General features: G+C 38.5%; 1 protein-coding gene across 8 annotated transcripts in view; it reads right to left on the bottom strand.

The window, feature by feature from the left end:
- Nucleotides 1–19441, bottom strand: part of Acbd5 (acyl-CoA binding domain containing 5) — a 70896-nt gene that overhangs the window by 21382 nt on the left and 30073 nt on the right. For 7 of the 8 annotated variants that reach the window (XM_063238573.1, XM_063238576.1, XM_063238570.1 and 4 more), the window contains 4 exons: nt 16511–16778; nt 14648–14847; nt 11587–11628; nt 11190–11299 (listed from right to left, as the gene is read on the bottom strand). In XM_063238573.1, the coding sequence (XP_063094643.1) occupies nt 11190–11299; nt 11587–11628; nt 14648–14847; nt 16511–16778 (620 nt within the window). Of the gene's footprint in view, nt 1–2588; nt 4604–11189; nt 11300–11586; nt 11629–14647; nt 14848–16510; nt 16779–19441 lie in introns of those variants that run through there. The other variant, XM_063238572.1, reaches the window with a different exon arrangement.

Below are 19441 nucleotides of genomic sequence, written 5' to 3'. Positions count from 1 at the left end.
CTTCAAGAGAGAAAAGGATTAACTATAATGCATCCTTACAATGAAATTGTATTTAGTACTAAAAAAAAAAAGGGAGCCAGGCATGATAGTACATATCTGTAATCTCAGCACTCAGGAGGCTGAGGCAGGAGGATTACCATGAGTCTGAAGTCAGCCTGGGCTGCCCAGTGAGTTCAGGATCAGCCTCAACTATCTAGCAAAATCCTATTTTTTAAAAAAAGGTCAGACATGGTGATGCACACCTGCAATCCTAGCACTCAGGAGGCTAGGATAGGACGACTGCCAAGATAGGCTATGCAGTGAGACCTTGTCTCAAAAGACAAACCAATTTGAGCAACTACTTTAAAGATAACAATATGTAATTATTAACCATTGACAATTTACTATAAACTTGTTATTGAAATTTTTTCAGCTTTAAATACAAAAAATAAAAAACCAAAAAGAGAGAAAGTGGCTATTATGCCATGAAAAACATGGGAGAAGCTTACATACATGAGTGAAAGCTGCCAGTCTGAAAAGGCTACCTAGTGTATGACTGCAAACAGTGTACATGACATTCTAGAACTAGTGAGACAGGAAAAGTCATGGTTGCCAGGTGTTTGGCACAGAAGGATATACAGGTCTTCGACAAAAGATGTTTGGGGCAATGAAACTGCTAATACTGCATGGTAGACACATATCATTTTACATGTGTAAAACACCACCAAGAATGAGTCTTAATGGAATAGTATGACCATACGGGCTCATCAGCTCTAACAAATGTACTACTTTCTCAGGTGACTTCAGAGTTGGACAGGCTGTATGGCGGGAGGGTGGGGCACTGGGAACTCTATATGTGTCCTATCCAATTTAGCTGTGACCCTAGAAGAGCCCTAAAAAATCAGCTATACTGAGTAGTATACCAAAGGGGGGGGGGCGAAAATCTGTGGTCCCCTGCCTCCCTAAATAAACTCGGGGTAACTCTGCCTGCCTCACCGATGGACCTGTGCCCACCCGCGGCATCATCACTGTGGTCAGGAGAAGCGAGCCTGGCTGCATCGAGGCACATGCCTCGCTATGTGGCCTCGGTGGGAAGGAATGGACACAGCTGGGAGTTCCAGAATCACCTCTGGAGAAGGAAAAGCTCCCCGAAGGAAAACGGGAAGGAACTGGGGAGGGACTGGTAGCAGAACCAAGGAAGGGTGCTGAGCAGAATTTAAAAGTAACAGTGACCACTCCGATCTGATTTGACCTACAAAACTAGCTATTTTACATTTTTACATGTATCAGACTCAGAGAAGTAGAAAGGTTTTTAAATTAAGAATATGTGTGTGCGCACATGTGGTGCTGCTAGCAGCCAAATCCAGGGCCTCACCTGCAGGCAAGTTGTTCTTCTACTGAACATGCCTGCTCTGTTTTTAAACAGGCAAAGGAGCCACCCTTTTCCAGTTAATAAAATCTGGTACGATTAGGAAAAGCAGAAGGGAAAAAATGAACAGAGTAAAGCTCTGGAACATTCATGGCCAAGAGACACAGCTTTCCCAACCAGAGATGGGCAAGACTGCGTTACAAAATTCTTCCTGTAGAGTCGCGTGTGGTGGTGCACACCTGTCACCCAGCAGCACTCAGGCTGAGGCAGAAAGATCAGGGCAGCTTCGAGATCAGTGTAGAACACACAGTGAGACCCTGTCTCAAAACACAAAATGAACAAGCAAAAATATAAGGTGAAATGATTTTTTATTGTCCGTTTTGAGGCAGGGTCTCACTAAGTCACTAAATTCTCCAGACCGGGCTTGAACCTATGATTCTCCTGCACTGGTTTCCCCGAGTGCCGAGACTGTGGATGCCACCGTGCCCAGCCTTTTAACTGTTTTTACAGACAAAGATGAGCCCATTTCTACTCTGAGATTGAGGAGGAGTCTCCTAAGTGAGATTCTCAAGAAAGCTGAAGGCTTCTTGATCTCATCAGACAGAAAAACACCTCTGGAATTACTTTCTGCCATTCACTCTCCACATTCCTGTACAGCGGACACAGATGTACAGCAGCCACCCTGCAGGCAGGAGGAGGAAAGCTGCACAACACTAAGTGTGGTCAGACAGAAAACAAGAGGAGCCTAAGTTCCTAAGGCTTACACTGTGAAGGACCGCACCAACCCCAGACTTCTTGCACATGAGAAAAACATTTGTTGACTCAAGCCACTGCACTTGGATTTCCAATACATGTGGCATCTCACATGTTACGGATACCTAATATCACTTTTACCAGTATCTGTAGGCTCTCTGAGTTACTTATGCATTAAAATAGAAAACTCACCAAGTGCACCTAAGACCAACACTATGTATTCAAACTGAATCTCTGAAGGATCACTCAGAGGCTGTGGTAACCTATTTATTTGGCATAAGAGTTAAAGCTAAGACTTTGACTAGATAACTAATATTCTCAACCAAATAACAGAGTTAAATATCACCCTAGTTCTGACTTTTATCAAATTATATGCAATAGCATGGCTTTTAGAGTCAAGATCAGTTTATATGGATCCCTGTTATTCTCATTTTATCATTGGCTCATAATCAACACACTAACAATAACAAGTAGTAACACCATACCATTTCTCATTAACCTTTTATTTTTCACTTAGTTTTACAATAAACAGAAAAGAATTTGATCATTAAAAAAAATACCATAGTTGTCAATTCAAAATGAGGTTCTTATTAAACAAAGCAGAACACTACACTGTATAATTAATCTTTACTTTTTTATATACAAGAATTGTGTGCAAAATGCTTTTCAAACTATAAAATAAGACTTTGGAATAAGATAAATGGTTATCCCTAGGAGTTAGCTATCCCTGACTGTAATTAATCACAACTCTTTACAATCCTAATTAGCAATTTATTTATATACCAAGAACCACCATTCTGATACTAGATTGATACCTACTTTTTGAAGACAATTCCTATCCAAACTTTATTTCTACATATAATTTAGTTACTTGCTTCATTTTTTTCCTGAATAGTGAACAGTTTTTTTTTAAACAAATATTAGATCCTTTCAGACAAACATCTGAATCAAGATGGGAATAAAAATAAAACAAGTTTGATGAAAGTTTAGGAAAAGCAAATTGTACTGTCACACTTTTCTTTAGGCAAACAAAGAACCACCATTCACACTAGACAGATTCTGACCCACTTATTTAACTCTGAACACATGAAGCTAAATCCAATGTCATAATACCCAGAATCCTTAAAAATTATTTGCTACAAAGCTTTTTTTTTTTTTTTTTGAGACAAGGTCTTATTATGTAGTTCAGGTTGACCTCAAACCCACTGTGGAGTTCAGGATGGCCTTGAATTCACAGCATTCATACTGCCTCAGCCTCCCAAGTGCTGGTATATCAGGCATGCACCACCACACCAGCTTGCTACAAAGCTTCGCAATCAGAGAAATCTTTAAAGCACAACGCATACCTAAATGAGCAAGGAGCTTTGGGAAGTATACAGGAAGAATGGCTCTCTACGTATAGTCTTCAAGGATCTAAATAACAGTCAAAGTGAGAGGTGGGATGCAGGGACTTTAATCTCCATTAATTGGGCATGCATTACTCATATGGTAGCAGATGGCCCGTTTGCTTGTAAATTCTTCCAATACCCCTGGAAGTAGATACAGCCAAAAATTATACCGCAAAGGAAAAGTGAGGCACTAAGAGGTTAAGAGTCCAGTCTGTGTAGTTTACCGGTTGCAGAAAAGTGATTTTCATGTTTCCTTTCTTTAACGTTTATAAAAACAGTATAAATACATTTTTGTTTATATTTCAAAGCACCCTATGAAGCAGACACTAGCTATCCTCAGTTAAAGCAAAATGATTACAAAAGAATAACTCTGTATAATAGAATTAAAATCTTATTATTCATCTGCAGCCTCAGAATACCTCAGAATACTACGTCAAGCCCATTTTTCATCCTACTCATCAGTGGGTTATCTCTGTTCTGTGAAACATTTTAAAAACAAAGGCCAAGGCAAAGGACTGTAAAGTTAAAATAGTGAGGCCTGAACTGATTTGTGAATGCCCACGATTCTCTGTGGCCTACAATGTGAATGCAGAGAAGATTCCACCAGCAATTTTCTACTGCTTGACTCAGCAATTCAGGGACTGGTAGAAAACCAATATAACCTCGTTCGAAATTCACTCTTGGTTTGCATTTTTTCTCGTATTTCATTTACAAAATAAAACACATCTACTTATAAATCTGATCTCATTATCACAACTGTATCTTGGAAAAGTAACTTTGTAATTCTCTATAGGAAATAATCAAGTAAATATGTTACCAAATAATAATCAAAAGCTTAATGTCCTCCAAGTTCAAGGGTAGGGTAAATCAATGTATGCTACTTATAATTTAGTTGAGATTGATTATTCAAGTATCAGAAATATTAGTTCCCAAAATATTATCACTCTGTAGTGCAAAAATTATACGTGTATATATGTACACAAATCGAACTACTGGACAACAGAAAAGAAATGTAATTAAGATTTTCTCGTGCGCTCCAAATCCATTTCATTCTGAGATCATCCAGGCCCAGCAGTCTTCTTGAGCAAAACATCATTTTCTTCCGTTCAGTTTTCTTAAAAAAAGTAAAACCCAATTCTGAGTAAGTATAAATGCAACTTGAATATGTAACCCATCCATACCAAAGAATTCTCTGGATGATTCATAATAGTATTCAAATTGTTTCTTGTAAAATTATGTTACTTCCCAGTAGGAAAGACCTAACTACAAGCGCTGAAATTATCCAACAGCATTTAATTTGGTATTGGGGATTGAACCCAGAGTCTTACAGCTCTACCGATGAGATAAAACCTCCAGCCCTCCAGCAGCAGGGTTTATTATTTTGTTTGTGGTTTTTGTAGTTCTAGGGATACTAAACCCAAGGCTTCTATACTAACCTATATCCCCAGCCCTTTTTTATTTTTTATTCTGAAACACAATCTTACTAAATTTCCTAGATCAAACTTGTGATTCTTCTGCCTTAGTCTCCCAAAGTACTAAGATTACAGATATGCACCATCATATACACCTTGTTTTTAATAAATAATTTAAATCTATATTCCTCATTTGTATCCTCTAAATTCTCATCAATTTCTGACTGGCTACTATACAATTAAGATTTGGAGGGATTAACATACAGTGTTATCAAAACAGAAAAGTTGTGAAATAAAAAAAAAACAGAAAAGTTGTGAAATAAAAAAAATCTTAATCTTTATTTAATCAACACACATCATATAGCTAATATTTTCCAGACATTGTGCAAGGCACCAAGGATTCAAAGATAAATAAAGCAGCCTCTTAACCCTCAAAAGACTTGGTTTAATGACCGGGAAGGTGGTGATATATAACCCAAAAACCTGAGTATACATAGTATGAGGGTTTTAATGACAGCACAGTGAATGAGCTACCAGAAAAGGGTGGCTAATTAGCATAAACACAGCAATCACAAAGGATCTGACTTCTGTGAACTCAGTTGTTCCTCTGCTGTAAAATCTCCAAACCTTACCCAGCACCAAGATGCCAAAATTGAAATGCCCTCATTACAGATTCATCCCTCTGTGCAAAATATTCTTAAGCAACTCCTCTTGGAGGAGTGGTATTTTAAGTAATCTGATCTTTCTTTATGCAAGGCAGAAATCCACTTATGTACACCTGCTTGGCATGAATACCACTTGAAATAATGAGATCATTTTTTCACCTAACAGGAGGAGGAGATCCCTACAGCAGAAAAAACAGACCCTGGAGGTTGGGGGGAAGTGGGTACTGGGATTGAACTCAGGACCTCATGCTTGCCAGGCAGGCTGAGTTATATCCCTGGCCCACAGGCCCTGAAAGACTGAAATGGTTAACAAAGATGAAGACAGACGCCTGACAGAGCACCTAAGACAGAGCACTTGAATGAGGTTCTAGCAGAAATCCCAGCTGCTGAACAGAGAGCTGAAAGGCTGATAAGTCTGCAAAATTTAGCAAAACTCATAGAGCATAGTTTGTTTACACAAGGCTCTTGCAGATTTTATTACAATCTTTTAATGTAATAAAATAACTATAAATCAATGCTTTCAGAATTGTAGAATTTTTTGAGGCTCTGAATGAGACCTTTGGGGGGGTTGCACATGTGTAGTTAACTTGCAAAATGGAGAGCAGAGTGTCATCTGGGAAGAAAAGTGACAGAAAACAACAGAAAAAGGAATAGGAACTAATTCTACCGCTGCCCCCAGCCAGAGCTCTCTATGCTGGCTGTGCACTGAGATTCTTTTCTTTCCTCAGGATCTTTGACCAATTTTTTGTATCAGAATCTCCAGCCCTACAGGCAAAATAAAATTTCCTCCACCCTCAACCCCCACTCTTCACCCTGTCAGTTTTTATTTATTATCCCTGGGCTGGAAACTCAGGGTCCCCAAGAAAGTTACATTATATTAAATTTATGAATCTGAGCAGGCTCAGAAAGAAATAGGGTTAGAAACATTGTCCTTAAAGTAATAGTTTAAAAGAGCAAAGAAAGGTGGTCCACACCTGGGCCCTCAGCACTGTGGTGTAAGTTAAGGCTGGATAACACAAGATCCTGCCCAGCCTGGCAACTCTGGGACTTGGCCTGAATTTGTCTCAAAATATAAACAAAACAAAAGCCCCCCTCACACAACACACAGACACACAAGGACACAGACACACAAAGTGCTTTGGCTGTAGTTCAGTGCCAAGGTCCTGGGTTGTTTTGCTTTTGTTGTTTTGTTTGTGGTGCTAAGGAGCAGACCCAGCATGCTACAAGTAGTTACACTACACCCTAGAGCCTAGTTTTGACTTTTTTTTGGTGAGGGGGCCTCACAATCAAACTCAGGACCTTGTACTTGCCAGGAAGGCGTTGTGGTACTGAGCCATACCCACTGTAGAGCCTGTTTTTGAGTAGGAAGTACACAAATGACTGTATCACATACAGAATGTTTTTCTGACCATACTTGAAGGGTTGGGTAGTGTAAGAAACCTTTATATTTCTTGTTCTATGCTAGAAAAAAAAAAATCAAACAGCAAAATCCCAATCAGATTTTCTCTTATTTCCCTTCCATTAGTTTCCTTTCTCTTAATTTCAAACTGCTCTCTAGTCATCATTACCTTATGTTCATGTTAAAGATTGCATCAGATTAAAATACACCCTCCAGGCTATAATTTAGTTTCTTACCAAACAAGGCTCCACCCCCAAATCAGTTCATCTGCCACATGCATAATCAAACAGTGTGTCACAACACTATTCCTCATTAACACTTAGCTGGACAGTAGTAAACAAACTGCCATGTATAATGTGCAATAATTTAACATACAGTGAAAGCTCAATAGGCTTCGTAACACTGTAGGAAATTCAAGTCTGTGAACTACAAGGGGCACTTAGAGGGCAAACAACTTTGTTTAACAAGAAATGTTAAAAGTAAGAATTTTAGAAACACTGCAACTATCAAAATAACAGCAGACTTATCAACACAAACTCTTAAGTCAAGAAGGGAGTGGGGAGAAATATTCCAAGTCCTGAAGGAAAAAAATATGCAACCTAAGTTCATATATCCGTCAAAACTCTCTCTAAAAATTAATGAAGAAATAAGATACTTTCAAGACAAGGAGGAACTGTGGGAGTTCGTGGCCACCAATCCAACCCTACAGAGAGCGCTGAAGGACATTACAGAGAAAGAGAGGAAGAGATACCAGGATTACAGCTACAGTGGCAGAGAAGCCTCAGTGAACGGGGCAGACCATGGAATGAGGGAATAAGGTGGACAAATTATAGCAGAAAAGTGGAGTAGCAGACATGAGGCAGAGACGGTAAGCTAGTCTTTAGTAGAGACAGCTCTGAAACTATATTTAAAAAAAAAAAAAAGCAGAGGTCATTGCTAATGGTGTATAACGATTTAAAAGACACAGTAGTCCTAGTGCCATATTTAGATTGAATTAAATTTGTTCTGGTCTGTCCACTCATATCAGATTTGAGGACACAGACCTCTAGAACCAAAAATAGCAGGTTATACCACGGTAACTATCCTTACTTTCCTATTGACTTAGCTGAAATTCTGTATTACTTACATTGTCTTACTATGACTGATCTTAATTGTATCTGAATCATAAGACTATTGGTTGGCCTTGACTGATCCTATTTGAAATCGGTATGCGTGTTAGAATCAACCCTAAAAGTAGAGGAAACTATTCTGAGCATGACAAGATGTAAAGGATATCCATACTGGTATGAATCAGTAACAGCTCTCAAATACTACAATGCAGTCAAAGATAAGTTTTTATAAAAATAGGTGATAGTATGTTTAACTATAATAAGCCAGTGTTGTCGACAAATCTATTGAAAATAACAAGAGAAAACATAGTAGCTACGGAAGATCATTTATATTATAGTTTTATAAGTCCTATCCATTGCATGTTTATCTAGGAAATTGTTTCGTTGTCTTGTTATGACTTGGTTTTCCCTATAATACAGAGAGGATAGGAACAAATACTCTGAGGAAGAGACCTGAAAAACCCGAGGCTTATTTTGTAGCATTATAATATAAATTCTAGCAATCTATTGCTTGCTGATTAAAATGACTCTGGACTGGTTTCTTCAGCTCAACTTCAGCATATGCAGAGATGGGGACGGCTATCACAAAGAGAATGAGAGATGCGATGGTAGTTGGTATTGTCTTCCCTAATTTGGAACTTGAGGACCTAAAAAGACTCCATCATCCTGTAATGATTTGATTAGTTCTATAATATGCAATAAGTATAGAAAGTGGGTGAAGTTAGGGACAACTATTTGTAAGAAGCTAGAGACAGTTAGATAAGGTAGATCTCCAGTGGACTCGCTTTGAAATCTGTATTTCTTTAAATTGTTTTTTATTTTTTTTTAAATGTTCTGTTCTGTTTTGATATGGTTAACCTTATCCTCTTAGAGATGTAAAACAAATAGGTGGGACTGATAATCATATTACGGAGCTTTTGTTCGGCCATAGAGCAGAATGGTTTGTAGGGTCATTTTTTTGAATGTCATTCTATATACTTTAATTCTATAACCTGAACAGCCATTTCGAAGATGACAATTTGTAACTTATCAACTGGCAATTTCTTACCTTTTGTTTGTCTGTAATTTAGTATTATTTCTACCCTTTTTTTTTAATCTCCATGTATTTTTTTTTCGTTTCCTTTTCTTTAAATAAAAAAAAAAAAAAAAAAGAAACACTGCAACTTTCTGTGACCTCTGAGGCAGAGATTCATGCACTCACTCACTCACTCATGTGGGACAGCATCTTGCTCCTGCCCCAGGCTGCCCTTCAGCTCACGCCGGCCTCAAACTCGCCATCCTCCTGCTTCCATGCTCAGATGATGGGCAGGCATCATCACACCCAGCTTGTCTGTCTTTTTCATCTTTAGTGAAACGATAAACCGCTTCTGCCCTCAGTATATGATAAACCATTAATCTAATTGTAGAGGTTTTTGTCTTATGTTGAATTTCTCTACCCCCTACCTCCTAATTTTCTACAAAAAAGAGTTTTGAGGGCTTGTGGGTGCAACTCAGTGGTAAAGCTCTGTGTGGGCTCCAGTTTCAGTCCCTAGCACTGCAAAAAAAAAAAAAAAAAAAAAAAAAGGAGAGCTCTGAAATACACTGAACACATGTAAGGCCCAGTCTCTAATGTACTGTGCCTACAACTGAAGCCCAGCACTATTAATACATATTGAGGAAAGGTTTGCTTTTTTCTTCCTATCACTAGGGATATTAGAATTTAAAACACTGAACAGCACTACACCCAAACTACCCCAGAAATTTAAAATATGTGAAAGTAAATACAGTTCTAAATGATACAACAGCAAGAGTGTTTAGGAGTGTTAAATAGCTGACCATATTAATGTTTTTGGTTGGATCACTGAACACAACTGTTTGCAGTCTCACTGTTTGAGTGTCCAATTTGTATGCTTTGATACTGTGATTTGAGCAACTATCTCTAAGATGATAATGTGTAATCTATTAACCAGTGATTTCTTACTGGTTTTTTTTGTTTTTTGTTTTGTTTTTTTTTGTAGTTCTGTATTACTTGTACCCTTACACTGCTTTGTTTTGTTTTGTTTTTTCTCTTTTTCCTTTTAAATAAAATTTAAAGAAAAAAAAAAGTAAAGAAAGAATTTGTACTCTATCTCAACTAATATTATACATATTCAAACAGATTAAAACAGGGTAAATATCACTAAAAAAATAACTTATGCTTCCAAAATGCTAATTTTTTCATTTTGGCAGATGCAGCCCAAGAAAATGTACAGAAAACTTAAGCAGTAATTTATAAACATAAGCTCTTTAAACATAAACAATGAACACTTGTAATGATTCACCTAAGATCATGTGTACTTCAGTGTATCTATGTAAAACATCTACTGTAATTATGTAAATATTTAAACTGTTAGATATTTTTTAGTGTGTTCACTGCAATCATTATCTAGTGTACTATTGCTGTTCTCATGTGTTGTTACTTAACAGGAACTGGTGATGAAACACTGAAAACACATTCAATGAGGCCACAAAGTTAAGTAATAGTCTCAGTCCACACATGCATAGAAAGTAATTCAGTTTCAACAGTGTCTAAAAAAGAACGTTTTTTTAGGTTTGAAGATTTTCTTGAACACAAGAGCTTTGGCCTGAGGTTATCACCAACAAACTCAGGACACTTTCAGAGATCCTAGTCAATTATTCTCAGACCTATCTCACCACAATTGAAACTCTGGCTCTCACTTTAAAGTAATTCCTAATTCTAGACAGTCAACATTAGGCTGAAATTTTTCTGAAATGTCAATATTCACTTTAAAGAGACAAAGTAGTCATTATTTGCTTACCTCTCCACTATCCTTTGTATCAGCAAAAAACCCAAATGCCAAATCAGCACATAGTAATTACAAAGAAATATAGTCTGGCTTTTGTATAAATCAAAGATATATAAATCCATCAGATGCTACTAAATGAAATTTTCTCTTAAGTCTACAAGTATTTAGATATCATTTTCAGGGTAGTTCTAGTCTCAGGATCAGTATAGAACGTTCACTATGATATCTAGAAAATGGACCTATCCCCTTACTTGCTGCTTAAAGTTTTGTCTACTATGGGCGTTACAAAAATATATATGCCATTTGAAATTATACAAGTATAATGTTACCTTCTCCTTCTTTGATAATATAAATGCACCAACCACTGGACAATGAAAGGCCATACAATAGCAAAAGTTAATGCACCAGGAGACATCTCAAAGGGCCACCAAGATGGTCTCTGAGAAAATAAAATAAATTTATCACTAATCTATTATGTATCACATGTATAAACTTAAAAACAAAACAATAACTTTAAAAATATAAAACCAGTAAGAAATCTCACTCCTGTTATGCTACATTTCACAACATAATTCAAGAGGCAGACTTGCAATACTTCAAACTTAAATACAAAACAAGTAGTAAAGCATACAATTCACTTGTAATGCTATAAAGGTTTTATAAAATCTTAATGTATTTTAAATGATTTGAAAACCTAGCATTTAAAATTTCAGAACAGTTTCTTACCTGTGAGGACTGATTACTGGACTGCAATGTTGATAATTTTGCCTATAAATAGAAATGAAAGTAACTTAGCCTTAACAAGATGAAAACAGAATAATTTTCTATTTCCTACATGTAAACAAGGTAAAACTCTTGGTTTTATAAGAGTTACTCTTGACTTACTCTGTTTTTCTGCTATCTTGAACCCATACTGATCAATAGACAGTCTCTAGAACTGTGAGCTAAATAATTACCTTTGTCACATCATATTTAAAAGTTCAAATTATACAAAAATATCAATATTAAATCTCAAATCCACTTAAGCTCTGACTTCTTGTATAGCCTTATTAAATTATTTACTCACTCTTTAACCCTTTAGCCTCCATGTAAACCATCAATGTACAAACACATTTGAGAACTGCAGCACTGAAATAATTAAAATAAAAATTGTACAACAATATCCAAAGATTGGCTTTTGCAATTCATGACAAGGTATGGCAGAAAACATATATGATAGGAGAAATGAACTGCTGGTATTACAGGTTATTAAAGAAGTCTGTATGGCGGCACATGCCTGTAACACCAGCACTCAGTAGGCGGAGGCAGGAGGACAGCCATGAGTTCAAGGCCAGCCTGGGCTAAACAATAAGTTCAAGGGTAGCATAGTGAGACTACACAGTGAGACCCTGTCTCTAAAAGTAAAAAAAAAAAAAAAAAATTACATTTTAGAAGTAGTATCCACTAAGCAGAAAAATTTAGGATATTAACATTCCAATTTGGCTGATTCTAAAGATCAATTCCCTTAGAGAAAAGACACATCGGAGGAAGGAAGTCTTGCAAGCAACTCTAAACTGAGTGGTCAAGGCTCAATATTGTGACTTGGGAAACAGCCTTCAGTACAGAAGCAATATCAAGTTCGAAGGCCAAGCAAAGGGGTGGGGCATCCTGGCATGTTCAAGGAAGAGCTACAAGGGCACAGTGGCGACACAGAGTAAGAACAGGAGGCAAGCTGAAGAGGCGGGCTTTTAAATTTCTTTGTTATAGGTAATATGACGTTCAGGAGCTCCACCGCCTGCAGCTTAGAGTGAAACTAAGTGAGATGCTTCTTGGGTTGGGGATTTAGCTCAGTGGCATAAGTGCCTGCCTTGCAAGCAGGCAGTCATGAGTTCGATCCCCGGTACCGATTTAAAAAAAAAAAAAAGAGATGCTTCTGAGGGCTGCATTAGCCCTTACAGATCACGGAGGTGTAGAACAGTACGTTACAGTTCCTATGCACTCGAGCTGAAATGCTCCAAGGGCCAAAAGAATGGAGACAAGGTAATGAATAGGTTGCTAGTTGTAATCCTGCTTTGCAGAAGTAATATTCAGTCAGAAATTTATTTACAGCACTTGTCCAGAATACATGTAGTCAAGGGCAGACTCACAAAATTTGGGCTGTCCAACGACACCTCAGTTGGTATGGTTTTGAATGATCTCAAGGTGGCCAAACTTTTCAATGTGACAGAGGTAACTACCCCTTCTGCATTAAAGCAACAACTAGCAAATGCTGGGGATGAATGAAAACTACTGAATAATTGTATGTGCATCTTTTTCTAAGGAATAAATGATCTGGGATAGCAAGGGAAGATTTCTTGTTAGTAACCAGCACTCCAGCACAATTTTTAAATTTTGCTTATTTTTCAACTATTTAAAATGTTTTTGCCAGACATGGTGGCACATGTCTGTAATCACAGGACTAGGAAGGCTGAGGCAGGAGGACTGCTGTGTGTTCAAGGCCAGCCTAGGATATACAGTGAGTTCATGGCCAGCCTGAACAAACAGCAAGACCCTGTCTCACAAAAAATACATAAAGTGATTTTGCGATGCTGGAGATTGAACCTGGGACCTTCTCAATGAGCCACATACATCTTCAGCCCTTTTTATTTTGGGCTAATGCTTCATGAAGTGGTTAAATGGCCCAGGCTGAGCTGAAACTTGTAAGCCTGCCTCAGCCTGCCAGAGTCCTGGACAGGCATACACCACAACACCTGGTTTTAACTTAAGTTTGTTTTGGCTTTAAAGATACTTACCCATAAAAACAAGTAGCTTGTATATCGCTTCTACTTATATAGAAATCTTTTCATCATTTCATCCCACTGTTAGTACTACAGATTACTGGGTTTGTTTGTTTGTTTGTTTTGCTACAGTTTACACATGCTAGGCAAGCACTGCACCATTTAGCGACACTCCCAGCCTCTTCCCAACTTTGTTTTTCCTTCTGAAAGGAAAAATTCTATGTAATACAGATTGAGCACCCTAACCTGAACACCCAATATCCAAAGCACTCCAAAGCTCTGCAGAAACGTTGAGTGCCAGTATGACACTCCACAGTTTAACAGGTTTTACAATTCTGGAGTATTTCTGATTTCAAATTTCTAGTTGGTCAACTGGAAAAGTCTGTGGAAATATTCCAAAATCTAAAATACTTCTGGTCCCAAACATTTTGAACAGAAATGCTCAGTCTGTAGTAACCACTGCCAATCAAATAAGCTGACCTATCTCTTCCTGGGAGCCTTGTTTCCTTTTCTGAGTCCCTTCCGCTGGCGACAGCTCCCTGGTTTTATTCCAATGGAATGGCAATCCATCACAGCCCAGAGATCACTAGCCTAGGATACAGGACCACTGGGCTCTGCATAAGGGTATGCAACTAACTAAATTGCCTTTTCTTTTTTCTTGTTTTGTTTTGAAAGACTTGGGATTGAACCTAGGATCTTGTTCTGAGCTGCATCTCCAACTCTTTTTAGTTTTTATTTTGGGGCAGGGTTTCCCTAAAGTACCCAAGCTGGACTCAAACTTGCAATCTTGCTGCCACAGCTTCACAGCGTGCTAGGATTCCAAGCCTGTGCCACCATGCCAAGCTCTTGATTGGTCTTTTCTAAAACAGTATTTTAAAAGAAGTCCTTTTGAAGTTTTTAAAACAAGCACTAGAATTTGTGAAAGCTTTGTGGAAATTTGTGCCCTGTGTAAATCTGATCAATAGAGATTACACACTACTCTATAGGGTTCACAAACAGTCGAAGAGGGTGAGCCAAAGGTGGCCGCTGACCTGCGAAGCAGTGAGTGTTTCCAGCTTATGAAGCCTCTGCAGGACGTTCTGCATGTCCTCTTGCAGTCGCATGAGCACAAGAGCAATCTGCTCACTGAGGCTGCCTCGGGAGTCCCTGTCTGAGCCCCAGCGCTCACCATCACCTCCACTGCCCACCTGTCGGCCCTTCGTCTCCTCACTCAGATGTGGCATCCTGTGCCCTGTTGGAAGAGAGTAAAAAAGTCAGTTTGATTCATGTGTTCTAACCATTTTCCTGTTATCTCTTTGAGATCTAACCTCAATGCAGAATAGAAGCTACTCGGAAATACACAAAATAAACTTTTAGCTGGGCCCATGCCTATAATCCCAGCACTTGGGAGGCTGAGGCAGGAGGACTGCCAGCTGTGGCTACACAGTGAGTTCAAGGCCAGTCCAAACTACATAGTGAGACCCTGTCTCAAAAAACTTTTAGGACTAAAGGATAATGTAAACTATGTATATTGACGCATTCATAAAATTTTTTTCTAAGATTTCATACACAACCTGCTAGTACATGCCTATACACACATAACTCACAAATAATATGGATATTCACTGATGTGCTAAAAAATTTTTTATAAGAAGGTAACAATGCCAGCTGTGGTAGGGCTCACCTATAATCCCAGTGCTGGGGAGGTTGAGGCCAGAGGCTCACCATGAGTTTGAGGTCAACCTGGGCACATAATGAGTTCAAGGCCAGCCTGTGCAACATAGACAGACCCTCTCTCTAAATAATTATAATTATAATCATAATCATAATCATCTTAAAAGGTAACAAGACTAAAAAGAAAATCCCAGAAGGCGTGGCATGGTATTCGGTGCTTATCATCCCAGTATTCTGGGAAGCTGAAGGAGGAGGACCACAGATTTAATCCCAACATGGGCAGTCAGCAACTCATTAAGATCCAGACTCAAAAGGTAAAAATTGAAAAAAGAAAATACAAAGAATGGGAATGTAGCACAGCACAAAGTACTGGGACCCTTATATTATTAAAAAATTTTTTTTCTTTTTTGTTTTTTTTTAGTGCTAAGCATTAAATCCAGGATCTCATGTATGCTATGCATACTAGACCATGGACAATAACTTCTTTAATAGCCTTAACTATTTTTTTCCTCTTAATTCTTTTTTTTGACAGTATCTATTAATTTCTCACCAGAAACAATAAAAGTGAATATATTAATTTTGTCTCTCAATTATATTACTTGATCATATTGAGCTTTTTTCTTTTCCCACTATTGAGATTGAACAGAAGGCATCTGCAGTGAGCTGCATTTCCCAACCCCTTCTTTAAACTTTATTTTTTATTTTGAGACAGCATCTTGCTAAGTTGCCCAGCAGGGCCTTGAACTTCGGGACCTACTGCCTCAGCCTGGGCGCTGTAATAGGGATTATAGGTGTGAGTCATCATGTCTGGTGATTACTATTACATTTATCCTTATATTGTTAAATGTTCTTTCATTCTTATTTTTGACTTATTAGCTTTAAATAATCTCTTTGGACCTACGCAAGGAAATGTGTAAAAGATTCATTCAAATTTTACCTATAAAGGGAAAAGAGAATAAAAGTCACAGTTGGAGGGAGCAAGAGAACAGAAATATGATCACCTCCGCAACTTCCATGAAAGATTAAGAAACAGGAATCTTTTCCCTTCAGAGAACACGCTACTACATACGTGGAGTCAAAGCAGAGAACTAGACACAGAGAAACTTGTCATGTAAGGATGACGTAACTTTACAGACAGCCTGCACACACTGACAGTTCTGGGGACTCTGCCATGGAGAACTCAGCCACTGTGCTACTTCCCGAAATCAGCCCTCGTGGCAACGACTACTGGTAACACTGACCTCTCGCTCTTCTGACATGAGAGAACCCCTCGCTTTCTCCACCTCGTTTCCCATGCTGTGGGGCGCCACTGTCACTTCTGCCGTCTTCTCCTCCGTGCTTTACTTCACCTCTTCCTTCGACTGCCACCACCTGCAGAGTGCCAGTGTTGCCGTTCCCAGGTGGTCCTTGAACATCTTCAGGAAAACAGGAATTTTCCAAGGGCTTGTTAGGATCACCACTCAGGAAATATTGAAATGGTCCGGTGTTTGATATAAAACTGTCTGGAGACTACAAATTTAAAATAATATTTGGTCAAAAACTGTAAGTTACATACCACAAAGTTCTCATGGTAATAGAAATACTGTGTCTTCATGATATTATTAGAAATAGTGTGGTGGCACATGTACTTAATACCACCACTTGGGAGGCTGAGGCAGGGGGATCATTGCAAGTTCAAGACCATCCTGGGCTACAAAGTGAGCTAAGGGTTATCCTGAACTGCATAGCAAAACCCTGTCTCAAAAAGATGATATATATAGTCTTTTTCTTTAAAAATATCTTGAATTCACATTCAGCTTCCTATATGCAAGAGAAATATGAGATACAAGATATTTTGTCCATGCATGAAGAATTGAGACATTTTGGCAGTGAACTGTTCTCAAAAGTCAGTCATTTATCAAAGAAACAGGTAAATCCTTATAAGATATGATCAAATAAATATACCGAATGTTTAAAGAATTTTTAAAACTTTATTACGGTAGGAGTCACTTTGCCACTTTTCCACATTACTCCCCATCACTCAAACACATGTCCCATCACGCTTGGACTTCCTGCGTCAGTCCCTGAAGAACATTTTTGTGTCTTCATTGGCACTGTCATGGCTGCTTCAGATCCTCAATCAGTTCAAAGCACTGATCTTCCATGTCATTCTGACTTTAGGGAACAGCCATCAGTTGCATGGTGCCAGACGCAGTGAACAAGGCAGAGGAAAACACTGTAATGTTTTTATTTGACAGAAATTGCTATAAGCATTAGATCAATAAGGAATGATCATAAAATTTGGTAAACATTTTGAAATTTCATGTGGTAAAAGACAACTGTCATTAATCCCCCCCCAAAATATTCCTCTTCACTTTGAACTTGGCAAAGTGATTTTGTTTATTTATACCATAGTAAGTTTTTAAAACATTTACTGTACTTTTGGGTCATTACTTGTACTATTTTAGTTACTACGGTAAATTCTAGGAATACTATGATGAAAGAGGAAGATTCCTGCTTACAAGAAGCCAGTGAGGATTACTATAATATCATGTGATAAATTTGATGAGAAAGATAAACTACAGGACCTCAAAGGAGGGGTACCTAACCCATGCTGGGGTGGAAAGAAGACTGGCCAGGAAGTCTTTGAAGAAATGACAGAAACTATCAATTGAGAATAATCCAAGTCAAAGGCATCATAGTAATGACGGCATGAATGAAATACTTGAGACACTGTGATTTGAGAACTTTTAAGAGGAAGGAATCAACGTGACTTAGAGACTGAATGTGAGGAATACAAGTGTCTTGGGACAAGGTTTGTGACACTCATCAAGCTGAGAAATTCTGATGGAAAGGAGGTTTCAGAGAAACAGAAAGAGACAGTGGTAGTTACAGGTAGGTTAAACATGAGATTCCTAGGAATGTCTAGATGAACACCTGGCATTCTGAAGAGAAATACTGGATTTATCGCTTTTGGAGTCCTCAGCCTGTGATGGTTAAAGCCAAGGAAGCAGTAACTAGGGTTCTTTTCCTAAAGAGCACTAAATAGAAAGAGTCAACAGAAAAAGAGTAACTCAAGAAGAGGCCTACAGGAAACCTAAGAGGTTGGGGGGGGGGGAACCTATCACAAAAGAAAGTGTTGAAAGATTGGTACAATGGCATGTTTTCAAGAAAATGTGTTGGCATGTACGGCAGAACTCTGACTACAGTAAATGGATACAATAAATACAGACAACAGAAGGCCTGCTCATACAGTGAAGGACAGAAGTAAAATAATAGAGGGTATCACCAAGTTAAGTGAATATTTTCTTTCAAAGATGGAAGGGCTGTGAATATGTGCATAGCTTGAGAAGAAGTGGAAGAGAAACAATGGTTGGGGATGGTACAGAGAGGGTAGAAAAAGAGAAAGCCCAAAGGAGCAGGAGGACATGGGCAATGCAGAGAAACTGGCCTTAAATGAGAAGACCCTGTTACCCTATAAGGTGGGTAAGAATGAATAGAGAGCTTGTAGTAAATTAAAGACTAAGGATTAGGCCAGGTGTGGTGGTGCACACCTGTAATCCCAGCACTCTGGAGGCTAAGGCAGGAGGATTGCTTTAAGTTGGAGGCCAGCCTGGGCTATACAGTAAATTCAAGGCCAGCCTGGACTACACAGTGAAACTGTCTCAAAAAAGAAGACAAGGATTATGGTACAAAATTTAGGGAGCAGCCTATTGGCTTTCATCTTCTCACAACAGCAGATAACAAAAGTATTTGAGGAAAGCAAGAGAATAGGGCAGACTGGACTGATAACCACATTGCCAATTCCACAGGCACTGTCGCCTTTCACCCAGTACAGTCTGCAGACCCCCAGCAACAGCATCACTGGGAACTTGTGCAAATGCCCACCTTTTCCAATATCCACCTTAAGGCCGAGCATGAAAGCACATGCCTGTAATCCCAGCACTTGGGAGGCTGTGGCAGGAGGATCCACAAGTCCAAGACCAGCTTGGGTTAAGAAGTGAGTTCAATGCCCGCCTGAATTGCACAATGAAACCCTATCTCAAAAAAGAAGAAAAAAAAAAAAGGAATGTCCACCTTTCAGAATGGGACTTATAAAATACTCAGCTTACTTACACTGACTGAAAACAAAAACCTAAAAAATGACTTTCTTATAAATAGGAATTTAGCCAGGTGTGGTGGTACATGTCTGT

This window comes from Cavia porcellus, unplaced genomic scaffold (assembly GCF_034190915.1).
Source record: "Cavia porcellus strain 051 isolate PalLab524CR breed Dunkin Hartley unplaced genomic scaffold, mCavPor4.1 scaffold_27, whole genome shotgun sequence".
Lineage (NCBI taxonomy): Eukaryota > Metazoa > Chordata > Mammalia > Rodentia > Caviidae > Cavia > Cavia porcellus.
Note: the sequence above shows the minus strand (reverse complement) of the source record. Positions and strands in the feature narration are given on the sequence as shown.